The following is a 14,260-nucleotide window of genomic DNA, read 5'->3' as shown; positions in this document are numbered from 1 at the left end:
TTTGGAACTGTAATGCCAATTATTATGTTTGGGAAAACTGGGCAGTTCAAGTGATTATTTAATCATACTTTAGTTATCATAATCTGTTCTTTCTCTTTGCTTTGCATTTGTTTATGACTATTTTAATGAAATAAAATAACTTCAGGCAAAGACCAGAGATATTCGAATTAAATGAAATTTGATCTATGTAGACGACCTCAGAGTAGTTTAAGAATAATAAAGAAACACATTTCTGAGATGACTTGACTCTCTCTCACCCATTTTAACAGGGTAAATAGGTCAGACAAGCACACACTTCACTTCACAATAAGCACACTTTTGTTTTTATGACTTTTGACAACTGACAACAACGTTTGATGTTATGTTTTCCTATTTGTTGTTGTTCTAATTTGACTATGATTCGACTATGCCTTTGAATGTGTGTTTTGGATGGTAGTAGCTGTGTTTGTGAAGCAAAGTGTGAGAATATGTTGTTACAGAATTTGTGTATGAATGAATGAATGACCTCTTAAAAGACAACAGACATTTACTCACTGCGGTCTTTAATTGAATTTCACCGTATACTGTACATATGACATTAACAATTTAAATGAACTATAGTGAAGCAATACACATTTTCATTAAGAAAATATATTATAAACTTTGAATAAAAAATTGCAACGCTGTGGAACAACAATCAGTATATTGCTACTAAAAACTTGACATGCAAAACAAAACAAAAAAACAAAAAAATTGTGGTCACATAAGCCGTGGAAACTCTAGTCTATAAAGTTGAGAGGTGCGTAATCCTCCTGTGTATGATTTCCCAAATGCTTCTTCAAGAATGGCTGCACTTTAAAGAGGTTGATGTGAAAGTCTCTAGTGTGTTCACGGGAAAGTACAAGGGCTTTATCTTTGCAGATATCCTCCACACCCCAGCTCACAATTCCAACCTTCAAAGACAGAGATTATCAGTCAGGTATCAATCAGGTAACACATCCAAAAACATACAAACAACAACAACAACAACAACAACAAAAACATTACCAAACAGAAAAAACAGTAATTTCTCATACATTGGAATCCACACTGTAAACTTGAGGATTGCTTATACTACATCTGAAATATTATCTACTGTATAGATGAATATATATTCTAACCTGTACTGTTCGATAATACCGCTCCTTAAACAGTGCTCCTCCAGAATCACCTGTGCAAAACAACAAAGAAAAAAAGAAAAACAAACAAACAGGTAAGTCCATGAGTCCATGTGTGTGTGTGTGTGTGTGTGTGTGAGTGTGAGTGTGAGTGTGAGTGTGAGTGTGAGTGTGAGTGTGAGTGAGTGAGTGAGTGAGTGAGAGAGAGAGAGAGAGAGAGATACAGAAGAAGATGAATTCAGAATACCTTTACATGCGACATGATCTGTCACAGGCTCAATGCCACCAGTGCACAGGAAGTTGTCTGTCACAATGTCCTTTGCATTTTGAGCTGTCATGTCTTTTGCTCTCTTAGCGTCCTCAATGCAAGCATCCCTCTACAATGTGAAACATCATAAATCATTCAAGTTTATATTCTTAAAAATCATGCAAGACATCTTTACACACTATCCTTTACCTCTGAAGAAGCTACTGTGCATAATTACTGTATAACTGTATTGAATAATTGTTGACAGCACTAAAAATACAGTCATTTCTTGTGTATTATCTACATTGTGTATAATTTGCAGAACAGGGTTCTATGCAAATAGAAAAACAAACAAACAAGCAAACAAACAAAAGATGTGCAAATGAAACTCATGAGTTGATCTGTATATCCCTCCGGACAATATGAGTAAATACAGGCATGTTGCTCCCAACTCGTGGGTACATCCATGCTACCTTGCGTGTGATTTCATTCACATTGCTAGACAGCCTGGAAACCATGGACCTAATTTTCACCCTAGCTACAGTAGGGAACCAATTGCAGAACAGGAGGGACAGCAAGACGATGATGACATCTAAGCAACACACCGTAGCTTGTATTTTGCTTTGGTTCAAATATACACACCTATCAGCACTGAAAAATGTAAGGTTCATTTCTCAAATGTTACTTTGAAGTATTAAAATGCGTTACATACAGTAAATACCGTACAGTGTGTCATCTGGCATAGACTAATTGATACGACTGGAGAGCCTATGAGCTACAGTACGCACAGACGCAATTGATAGACATCCATAGCGCCCAATAAACGGCTCTGGGCATTCGCAAACCATGCCTCAAATACGAGAAAATGTATGTTTGATTCCCAGACCACATCTTGGGCGGTTTTCTATCGACAGCGAACTCGTTGTTGAACCAGTGCTGTTCGAAATTCTTTGATCTACAATCTAGTGAACCAGCACGCATTTCCTCCAGTTTTGAAACGAACCAAGGATTTGTCCTCACTTTGTTTGCTCTTTCATTTTGTGTTTGGGTCTAATGCTACAGTACAGTAGGTTAATCATTGCATTTTTAAAGAGGAACTATGCAGGATTGGTGATTTCATCTCTGGTTTCGGTTTCGTTGTTCGTTTTCGCTCGTTTTATGCTTGCATTTTCTCTGCAGAGCTTCCACGACAGCTTTAGCGTGTATATTTATACATGTATAGGCTGTATTTAAATATATAAATTGCAAGCGTGGTTCTTCGTCTCAGACTTCCAGATGTAAACAAGGAGCGATCGTCTCCTGCAGAAAGTTGCATAGGGTCTCTTTAATCATTGTATTTTAAAAGTGCGAACTCACCGAGGCTCCCAGCTTGATTTTGAGACTTTTCTTGTCCCTATTTGGTGACATTATGTTGGCATCTTCATACTCATTATTTAATAACACTTTCTCTGTGGAAAGCAAATGTATCAAAATTAGAATATACATTACACATACAGTACATGTCAGAGAAAAGGGTCTTGTGTCCTCAACTCACTACATCAATGCCCCAATCTAGACCTATATAGTCAGAGACACACCGCACTTCTTAGTCTGCTTTTTCCTTGGCTGCTTAACCTGGGAAGTTCGCCTTAAAAAATCTGCCATGTTTGTCCATATAAGGAGATCCTGTATTTTGCAATATTATGGGAAAATAACATTGGAAACGTTTTTCCCTACACAATTTTGTCATCTGACTTCGGATGGGTTTTGTGATCTTCGGTACGCTAAGACGGCGAACTTGCTACATGGGAGCGAACTTGCAGTGCAACTTCCAATATGTACGGTAGTTAGCATCGGTTATCTGCAGGGTCTCCTTATATGGGCAAAGATGGTAGCTTTGGGTCCTTTTTTGTAGGCAAACTTCAGAAGTCTATTACAGTGCAAAGATGATTAATGGGCCTGTGCATGCATGAGGAGTATTCCATCAACCTCACTAAAGGCTAAACCTGGCTTATTTCAATAAGTCTCACTAAATTTAGAGAGAATTCCATTCCATTAGTGTGGTTTACATGAATCCCAGCTTGGTAACTATGGGAATTTATGCCACAGAACTCTGTAGCAGGTTAACCTTCAAGCAAAACTAAATAAATAAAAGTTCCAAGTGAAAGTCTATGCTAGTTCAAGCTAGGCTATTTCAGTTAAGCGCTGCCTTCATTAGCGAGATTGATGGAATTACCCCTCTGATCTTTTTGACCTCTGCTTATGATGGTGTTCTTCAGAGAGCCCTGGGTTGCAGTTGTATCCGTGACGATTTTCCTTGATCAACTCACCATGGTCTTTGCATTTCACATTACTGCCGGAAAGTTTCAAAGCACTACTTGCTTCCTCCGTGCAGGGTAAACAGATGGGTCTAAAGAGGGAACAAAACGACATTAAAGGCAATCTATCTGACAGCATTCATCTGGCACATATAAAATGGCTAACAATTTGAACAATCTGGAACAATGTAGTCTGACACTTTTTTCACACCTCTTCACACTGCTTCATATTAGCTACTAACCATTTTCACCTATTGCTAGACCTCTTTTAATTTATTCAGTGGTCTACTTGAGAAGCCCTTTAAGATCTTTCTCAGCAGAATGAGAGCTACTACATACATATAATTTATCATTTTAAATAATAATAATAATAATAATAATAATAAATATAATAATAATAATTCTTCTTCTTATTATTATTATTATAATTATTATGATTGTTGTTGTTGTTGTTGTTGTTGTTGTTGTTGTTGAATTTACTCTCTCTATACTCTGATACTGGTGTAGCAACTAACCTTGCGTCAACAGATATCCGGACATCTTTCTTAAGTTTGATAAGTGCCACGTCATAGTCAAAAAACTCTGGTATCCCAGCATCCTTCTTGGCTGATGAATCATAGTTTGGATGAGGAATGTAGCTCTCCACCTTGAGCACTAGGACACAAAGCAACAAATTCAAAATGAGTGAATTTAACGCCAGTCATATAGTAAGCATAAGTAGGGGAAAAAGGTGTAATAATTGTTGTATACTTTTAGAAGACAAATAAATAACATTTCACTTAATGGGTTTTTTTTTGCGTTTATTTAATTTAATTTTATTTCTTCTTTGTGTATCAAAATAAAATGGGGAAAATCAATGAAGTTGATAAGGAACAAGATGTGTAGGCCTACAAATAGCAGTGCCTTTCAATCCAGCATTTTCTCTATTTAAAAAAGAGGAATAAAAGCATCATGGTCATGTTCAAGTAAATCAGAAGACTTGTAATAGACTTTGACTTATCTAAAAAGTAACTATGGAAACCCTAAGATATCAGTTACAACAGAATTTTGCATTACAGTGGAAGGGCCATGCCAAGTCATGTACTGTAGTGCCAGGGGATTATTATTTTGAAGAAAATCGCCTTACAGACCGGCAGTATTCCACAGTAATGCAACATAGTGCAGTATTCCACAGTGATGCAACATAGTGCAGTATTCCACAGTAACGCAACATAGTGCATGAAGGTTGCCTCCCTCAGCCCTAAACACTGTATTTTATGAAGCATTTTTGTACGGTTTTATGAATGTGTTATATATTCATCCGTCAAGTAACCAATGCATACCATGCATATATTGCTATTAAATCAATGTTTTATGAATGAATGGGGTGTTTGAGGAACCTGTGAATTTTCCATCTTCGTTCATGTCAACAGAAATCCCTTGGCTTGTGTCTCCAAACTTGAAACAGTGGGCAGCCGTTAAGATGAAGCGGGGGGTGACCAGAGAGCCCAGACACTTGGATGGAAGTCCTTCTGCATGCTGAAGAGAGAACCGAGGGTCAAAGAAGACCAACTATCTGGGGTAAACATCGTATCAAATATACATGCACAAATATACTGTACACACACATTCAATATACTGTACAAACACAACTATACATCCTATTGGTGATTAGTTTTTTTCAACAAACCTACTAACATTGATCGTGATCTTTGCCAGCCAAGGCTGTTGCTGACGTAGGGTAGACTCTCTTCCATCATTATAGTTGTAGTCCTTATGGAGTCCACACAACCCCACACTGGTGCTCTCATCTACGTGTAGAAGACTACACAGTTAGGTGGGCACGCAATATGACAACAACATCGGCCGCTCGTTCATCAGGAACACAGAGCTTAAAGGAACACACCAACTTTTGGGTTAAAGTGGACTGAAAGGTGTCATTCCAGTGAATTATGCTAAGCTAGGCTAACTGTTGCAGCCCACTTCCAATGAATTATGCTAAGCTAGGCTAACTGTTGCAGCCCACTTCCAGTGAATTATGCTAAGCTAGGCTAACCGTATCAGACTGCACGCCCAGAGAGGAGTGAGATATTTATCCTCAAATTTAACTGGAGGTAAATGGGTAATTTCCCCAAAAGTTGCTGTTTTTCTTTAAAGGGATGCAATGTAATAGACCTATGTTGCCAATACCCATATGGAAAAGATATAGAAAAAACTTATATGCCAGCAATTCACAGTGAAACCATTGCAAGATCCTTGCTAAATCTGTGTAACCTGAAACATATAAAACATTGTAACCTGTAAGGACTATATATGACGTTGTATGAGGAAAACAAGAAAGGAGCCACTTTCAAGAGTAAATCATACAAGTTTTGTATATAAAACACATTGCTGGCATATATGTTTTTTCTATATTTTTATTTTCCATATGGGTACAAGAACATGTATTCTGGAAAAGAAAGCCATACCAATCATTTCATCAAAGATTTCATGGAGTTCGTCCAAATCCTTCAACACAAACACGTGTTTTCCTTCATTGTCAAGTGTCGCGTATTCATTCAGCAACTCCCGATCGTCGGGTCCCACACCAAACATGTATATATCTGTGGAAAACAGAATGGCAACTTGTGTTGAAAAAATCAGGGTGCCCAAAGCTAGCTAGATAGATAGATAGATACAGTAGATATAGATATAGATAGATAGATAAATATAGATAGAAGAAAAATCCAATCTAGAAGGTTTAGAATTCTAACTGAACTAAATGACCCTGCCTGATATGGCAGGTCAGGCTGGAAACCTGCACATCTATCTAGAGAGAGGGTACTTTACCTAGATATTTCTGACGCTCTTCCTTGTTATTTGCGTACACAAAATGTTTGATCTGATTCACCGGTCGTTTTGGATCTACGCCCATGTTGGATTCACCTTGAAAGACACAATAACTTCATCAGTGAACACCGACAGACACACACAAACACATACATACACACAAACACATAAATATACACACAGAAGAACATTTCTATGTATATATAGAAATGTATGTATTCTATGCATATGCAAAGAGTATTTTTATGTTGGAGAATGAATATTTCTTTTACCATCAGTAAACATGATGATTATATTGCTGCTGCCCATAAACTGCTCCTCATTTCGTGTCTTTATGAAGCTCATATCCTCCAGAATTGTTACAAAGGCTGCTCCGATGTTGGTTCCAGAATCGTTTTCTTTTTCTGTCAAAAGGAATGATAGGAGTCCTGTAAGGGTCATTGCTAGATATTTTTGATATATTTTACTAAATCGTGTGCACATTTTACTAAATCGTGTGCTCATTTTTACTATATTGTGAGCACAATTTACTAAATTGTGCGCTCATTTTACAAAAATAAAATGAGCACACTTTATATCGTAAAATACTGTAAGCACACAATATACTAAATTGTGAACACAACCTAGTAAAATGCCACCACAATTTAGAAAAAATGGACTCACAATTTACTAAAAATTAACCAACATTTTTGAGAACCTCTGTTCTACAGTACCCTGTTCAGAGGGTAGATATCAGTTTCAGTTTATCATATGCATGTGGTGAATGGAAAAACAAAACCTGCTTACCACCAAACTTAAAATCGTCCAAATCTTTCATGACATCTGCCAGGCTTTTTGGATTGCCTGTGTAGTAATTCTTTATGTCAACAATTGTTGTAACCTTAGTGGCAAATATTAAAATGCCATAATTCGGCGTTACTTCATAGTAGCTGATCTGTAAGATAAAAGTACAATGTGACAAAAACAACAACACTGGAACTATACAGAATACACTGAGGTATAATCATAAACGCAATAAAGTCAGATTTAATCCCATGTATCCATCCATGAACAAACAATTAATTATTTTTTTATTATTTATTTTCATTTTGAATATAGATAGGCCTACTGAAGTATATTCATGGTCAGTGTACGATAAGTGTTTGAAATGAAATTTGCTAAGCAACACACCTTGTCAATCAGTTTCTTCACGGTTTCTATGAACTTTTTGAATTGTTCTTCCTCAATGCTGTCCGACGCATCCAGGGCGATGAAGATGTTGAGATTCCCACCCTTATCCAGACGGATTTTCTTCCCCTCCTGTTCGTTGGGGTCTGGCATGAACAGGCAGAAAGCAGATGTGAAAAAATTACCTCCGCCGAGGAGGTTATGTTTTCATCTGGGTTTGTTTGTTTGTTTGTTTGTCTGATTTTTAGCAAGACAACTCAAAAAGTTATGGATGGATTTCAATGACATTTTCAGGAAAGGTCTGAATTTACCCAAGGAAGAAACGATAACATTTCGGGAGTGATCTGATCTGTATCACCGTCTTGATACAGGAGGCGGTTATGTTTTCGCTTGGCGGAGGTCTGCCCTCTCGGAGTGCTTCTCTACAGTAGTTGTGACCATGCGATGCCATGCATCACTGAACATTGCATTCAGCATCAATCAGCCATGCATCACTGAACATTGCACTCAGCATCAGGACACGTATCCCAGGATCGGGGGTCACCAACAGGTAAGTGGCAAGCTACTGGTTAGGGCTTCGGGCTTGTAACCTGAGGGTTGCCGGTTCGATCCCCGAACCGACCAGTCCACGGCTGAAATGCCCTTGAGCAAGGCACCTAACTCCTCACTGCTCCCCGAGCGCCGCTGGTTGGGCAGGCAGCTCACTGCTCTGGGTTGTGTGATTCACCTCACTGTGTGTGTGCTGTGTGTTCACTAATTCGGTTGAATTGGGTTAAATGCAGAGAACTAGATATACCTACACAAACATAGTAATTCCCGAACAAGACAGAACTCACCCAGTTCTGCTGTTGTTAAGCTGTTCTTGATGGCACTCCCAAACACTTCAGATACTTCCTCTGGTGTGTCGTATGTGTAATCAACTACAAGGGGGAAACATACAGTTTATCAGAGTAAGGATGTGAACATTGACAATTTCCTCAATGTTCATATCATACAGTACATCAGGAAGAGGTTAGACAAATGGCTAACAAAGCGTGGCTAACTTTCAAGGCTGACTTAAGTATATTCAGACTAGAAGTTGCAACGGTTACGCATCATGCTACTTGAAAACAAGAAGATGATTAGCGTTATCCCATTGCGTGGAGAGGGAATTTGCAAGACAACTGTTTATCCCAACCCTCCGATTGAGCCCTGCCTACGGTGAGTTCCCAGACCCTACAGTACACTTTGATGTGGGTCTGGCTGGTCAGGCTAGAAAAATCCCCCAACAGTACACTTAAAAAACAAAAAAAACAACAACAAAAAAAAGCAGCGTTGTTGTCAGTTTGGCTTACATTGGCACTCAGGCTCATGGCCGGTCCATAGTCCACTCTCCTTGCACGTACGCTCCCTCGGGCCAATGAGCTTCAAGCTGCCCTCACAGCGGTAAGTGACCTTTTCCCCGATGTTGAAGATGTGTCCAGTCCTACGGGAGCCCGCAGGTATCCCGGGGTCTGGGCAGTGGTCAGCTGGGAGGGAACATTGAAGCGAATTCCACCATGTGACTGATATTATACATTTTAGTAAAGATTTTGTAAATATATTTTTGTATATATACAGTACCTTGTAAATATCTGTATGCAAATAAAATAGTAAAGAGTTTTGTTGTAGAACTATCCATGATATGTATTATTAAAGCAATCCAATGCATTTTTTCTTTTCTTTTTTATTATACTGGACTCCTCACTCACATACTTTGTACCTTTAGTACACTTAATACAGTAGGTTACTACTGCGCGTATAGGGGTTCTGTTCATACTTTGTACCTTTAGTACACTTAATACAGTAGGTTACTACTGCGCGTATAGGGGTTCTGTTCATTCTGTCGGGACTCATTTTTCCAATAATTACCGGTAGACACTAGCCTGGCTAGTGCCTACCACTTCTCAAATGAGACGTGGTCTGGCAACCAGACGTTCATTTTCTCGTATTTGAAAAAATGCCCAGATCCGTTCATTGGGCGCCACGGATGTCTATCAAATGCGTCTGTGCATAGCTCATCATGGTCTTGCTTTCTCCCCTGTTCTGTGATTGGTCGCCAACATCAGGCAAAAATTTGGGTGCTAGTGTCCAGAAATCACCGTGCAAGGCAGGATGGGAACACCCAGGCTAGGTAGACAATACATTATCCCTGACTTCATTTGTTGTCAGACACTGTGTACAATTGGAAACAAAAGACTCACTGTTATGGCTGCATATAGGTGTACTGCCACTCCATTTTCCGTTGGCTTTGCAGGTACGAGTTGCAGACCCGTAGAGTTCGTAGTTAGAAAAGCACCGGTACGTCGTCGTGTCATTAAAATAGTACCTGCCTTGAGCTGGTGTGACTTCTCCATTTTCAAAAACCAGGGGATCAGGACATTTGACCACTGTTGGAAAGAAAAAAGAAACCACAGTCTAATGCAAGAAGGACAAATATCACTCTAAAATAAAGAGAGGGGGGTGTTGGTGGTGAGTATAGTGGCAACTGGCTAAAGTGTCTTTATTTAAAGTGATGTGTTGAAATTACACATTTTGTGTTAGCTTCGAGACGACACCATTTTGTGTCAATTTCACACAACAATTGTGTGACTGGGTGAAAGGTGACAGACACATTTCAGCAATCTACAAAAATCTGTTGTCTCTGAACTAACACATAAATGTGTCATTTTTGACACTTACAATGTATACTATCTTGTGTGCAGGTGTCCATGGGGACTTGGATTACCCAACCCCACCCCATCGCCCGCTTGTTCCCCGTCATTCTTAGCTGTCCTCTATCAGCGGGCGCTATGCACATAATTTGCTCATACCAGCAGATTACAGTAGGCTAACACATCGACAGATATGGCTCTTTGTATAGGGGGACCAGACGTCCCCGGTTTCAGGGGCCAATCCCCATTTTTGGTTGCCCGTCCCCGGGAAAATGCAGAAAAACTACCTATGTCCCCGCTTTTACCTCCACCAAGGAGGTTATGTTTTCATCAGGGTTTGTTTGTCTGTCTGTCTTTTTGTTTGTCTGTCTGTTTGTTAGAAAGATAACTCAAAAAGCAATGAATGGATTTCAATGAAATTTTCAGCTCGATCTTACGTTTTCTTCTTAGTGAAAGATCTTTTTAAGCTAAGAGCGACTCTGGGAAACACGTTCCTCTTTCACAGCGTTCTTAAGAGCGCTCCAAAGAAGATCTTAGCGTCAAGAGCTTCTTAACGACTTTGGGAAACGCAGCCACTGTCATTACACAGTGAAAATTAACAGTGTTCTGTCTCTTTAAGGCTTGATTCATATCACTGTTTCTGAGTGTATTACGGTCCCATTTGGTCAAATACAGTATTCAAAGTACTAAACAATAGTATACTGTATATTGAGTATAGAAGGATTACTCTCTTCAATAGAGGGGGTGAGATAAAAACATACTGTAGCTCTGAGTTTTTGGATTTTAACATTTAAAATTTGATTTTATGTTGCTGAAGTAGTAAGTCTAAACTAATTACTTAACGGAACTTAAATAAAGTAATAGGCACTGTAACAGACAATGGTCGCATTTCCCAGATTCGTTAAGAAGCTCTTAAGTGCTAAGATCTTCTAAGAACGCTCCGCAGAAGATCTTAGCACTTAAAGGGATATTCCGCCATTTTTGGAAATACGCTCCTTTTTCACCTCCCCTCGAGCAAAACAATCGATATTTACCTTGTTCCCGTTCATCCAGCCATTCTGTGAGTCTGGCGATACAACTTTTAGCTTCAGCCTAGCATCATTGAATCGGATTAGACCATTAGCTTCTCGCCTGCTAGCTTCATGTTTAAAAGTGACTAAGATTTCTGGGAATTTTTTTTTGAAAATTTTTCAACTCAAAATGAAACCTGGCGATTTTCTAGGCTGATTTGACATGGACCTACACTCTCATCTGGCGTAATAATCAAGGCAACTTGCAAACGTGCATAGGCACAGTGATATCGTACGCAGCATCTGAAAATGGTCCCCATAGACAACAAGCAGTAGTAGTGCCAGTAGTTTGCAAGTTGCCTTGATTATTACGCCAGATGAGAGTGTAGTTCCATGTCAAATCAGCCTAGAAAAACGCCAGGTTTCATTTTCAGTTGGTCTTATTGCACTTTCTAACTTGAGAGGAGACACGTTTTAAATGGGAAAATTCACAGAAATCTTAGTCACTTTTAAACATGAAGCTAGCAGGCGAGAAGCTAATGGTCTAATCCGTTTCAATGATCTTTGCTAGGCTGAAGCTAAAAGTTGTATCGCCAGACTCACAGAATGGCTGGATGAACGGGAACAAGGTAAATATCGATTGTTTTGCTCGAGGGGAGGTGGAAAATGAGCGTATTTCCAAAAATGGCGGAATATCCCTTTAAGAGCCTCTTAACGAATCTGGGAAACACGGCCATTTAATACATGGCTCAACATGGGCACTACTTACCTTTGCACTCAAAGCGGCCCTTTGGTAATGGTCTCCATTTTCCACTGGCGAGGCAGCGACGGCTTTGAACCGGAGCGTAGTATCCGTATGGGCAGATGTAGGTCAGCACGCTGTTGGTCTCAAAGCCATTGCTAAGGGAATAAGTCCCATTCTTAATGGACAGGCCAGTGTCTGTGCAGTTCTTCTGTGATAGTACCCCTAGATTGACAGGTTTTTATGGAGAGATGTTGTTCAGATGCATTACCAACATACACTTTAAATGCGGTTAAAAAAGTGCATCCTCTACATTGTGAGTGCAAATGAGATAGAATTCAGCTTATAACGTGTCCTGAGTTTCCTCATGAGATCTGTGTGTCCCATCAATTGTGTTCTGTGAGTCTCTCTGAATGAGAGTGTAAGCTACTGCAAAAGCACAGATATTAAATACAATTTGAATAATCAAACGATTTAATCATTTAAAAGCAAGCATACCTGATAATATGGAAGCTCCTGTGATTAAAGCCAATAAAGTACACAACGAATTGAGTGCCATACCGTCTCCTTCTCGGTTTACCCCACTAATGAACAGGCTAGACTATGCCATTCACTGATATTTCTCTCTCTCTCTCTCTCTCTCTCTCTCTCTCTCTCCAGAAGATAAGAGGAACATGCCTATGGTCATGTGGCAATTGTTTGCACAAGGCTGATCAGTAACTGACACAGTAACACACACAAACACACAGACAAAGAGAGAGAGAGAGAGAGAGGGAGAGAGAGAGAGAGAGAATTAATTTCTTAATGGTAACTTAAAGTTCAATATATTTATTCAATTCCAAAGAAGGCTTAACACTCTCATGACCCTTTAAAATACCATTGATGTTAACAGTAGTGAGAGGGAGAAATCATCATCGTTTTCCCTTCTTTTTTTTGGGCCAATTCTGCCAATATTATTTGTTTACGTCAAGTTACACTTTATCTATTCCCGAAAAAATCCAATCCCTTTTACAAACAGCGTCATAAAGCAATGACTGTGTTCATGCTTGAGGCTGTGTGCTTTACAGCTCAAATTAAATCTGGCATCTGAGCTGCCCGTTTGTCCTTTCCAAAAAACTCTGATGAAGCAATACACACTTATAAGAGAACCGTCAACCCTGATTCTAGTGTTTCAACATCTAGTGTTTTATACATTCAAGCAATGGTTTTAACAATAACTTCAACTACCTCTGACAAAACTTTCATATCAACATAAAAAAAATACTACAATATTAGAAAAACAACTATTCTTCTAGTTCTGGCTCTTGTTGTTGTTGTTGTTGTTGTTGTTGTTGTTGTTGTTATTGCTGTTGTTATTGTTTTGAATTAACGTTAGTCACTTGAAATATATTGTCGATGCAATGCAATGCAGGAATCCTACACTTCTCGCTAAAAGTTAGGGATATTTGACTTTTGGGTGAAATGTAATGTTTCAGAAAGTACATTTCAGTACTGGAACATTGAACTGTTGGACATGCACATTCAATCGTTTAGGGAAGGTCACATTAAGTTCACTTGCAAAAGACAGCCACAGCCCAGGCCTTCCTCTCTACACTGAGCCACCCTTGCAGTGTGCTTTCCCCCGACCTGGAGAATCACAAATTGCTTAACAGCACTTGTGTAATAGAAATTGTGTAGTTTGTTAGAAACCATGTGACATCACTTTCAGTCGACATGGCTCATCAGAGATGATCGTAACCCATTTGTAAACAGGTACACATACATGTACCGAATAAAGGCTGCTGGAGTGGTATATGAGACATTTGTATAAAACACAAAAAGTCCTCAATTGTAAGGGAAGCCCAGTAACCTAACGTTCAGACATAACACACATGTTCATTAACTGTAAGCCCGAGGGCCGTTGCTGTCCATTCGGGCGACCTTAGCAGAACTGTGTTGCAGTAAAGGTACTCCTATTTATTGGCTATTATTATTAGGCTCTTCATAATCCCTCCCATTGAACTTAACGACTTAGCAACGTAGAACAACTCAGAGTTGGGTGCAACAATGGCAGTCGGGAAATGAACCTACAACTGTTTTTACGCTACCACGGGCATGTACTGTAGGTAATGTGGTTTTCAGTATTGCGGATTGAAGCCTGTACTCCTTTGTTTCCTTCCTGGGAAACCACGCACACAAATG

The 14,260-nt window shown here is 39.3% G+C and overlaps 1 protein-coding gene across 1 annotated transcript; it reads right to left on the bottom strand.

Annotated features, from left to right (window-relative positions):
• Window positions 1-521: 521 nt before the first annotated feature.
• LOC134070392 (complement factor B-like) lies at window positions 522-12,711 on the bottom strand. The gene is made up of 18 exons (XM_062526732.1): window positions 12,578-12,711; window positions 12,107-12,304; window positions 9,878-10,063; window positions 8,990-9,163; window positions 8,492-8,575; window positions 7,659-7,801; window positions 7,275-7,422; window positions 6,761-6,892; window positions 6,489-6,584; window positions 6,128-6,262; window positions 5,358-5,470; window positions 5,060-5,198; window positions 4,196-4,334; window positions 3,693-3,772; window positions 2,740-2,831; window positions 1,384-1,513; window positions 1,140-1,189; window positions 522-932 (listed from the first exon to the last, which is right to left on the bottom strand). Exons 1-18 carry the CDS (start codon window positions 12,636-12,638, stop codon window positions 759-761), a joined length of 2,274 nt encoding a protein of 757 aa, XP_062382716.1. The 5' UTR covers window positions 12,639-12,711; the 3' UTR covers window positions 522-758.
• Between the last annotated feature and the right edge of the window lie 1,549 nt (window positions 12,712-14,260).

This window comes from Sardina pilchardus, chromosome 22 (assembly GCF_963854185.1).
Source record: "Sardina pilchardus chromosome 22, fSarPil1.1, whole genome shotgun sequence".
NCBI classification, from domain to species: domain Eukaryota; kingdom Metazoa; phylum Chordata; class Actinopteri; order Clupeiformes; family Clupeidae; genus Sardina; species Sardina pilchardus.
The sequence above is the reverse complement of the archived record's forward strand: the minus strand, read 5'-3'. Positions and strand labels throughout refer to the sequence as shown.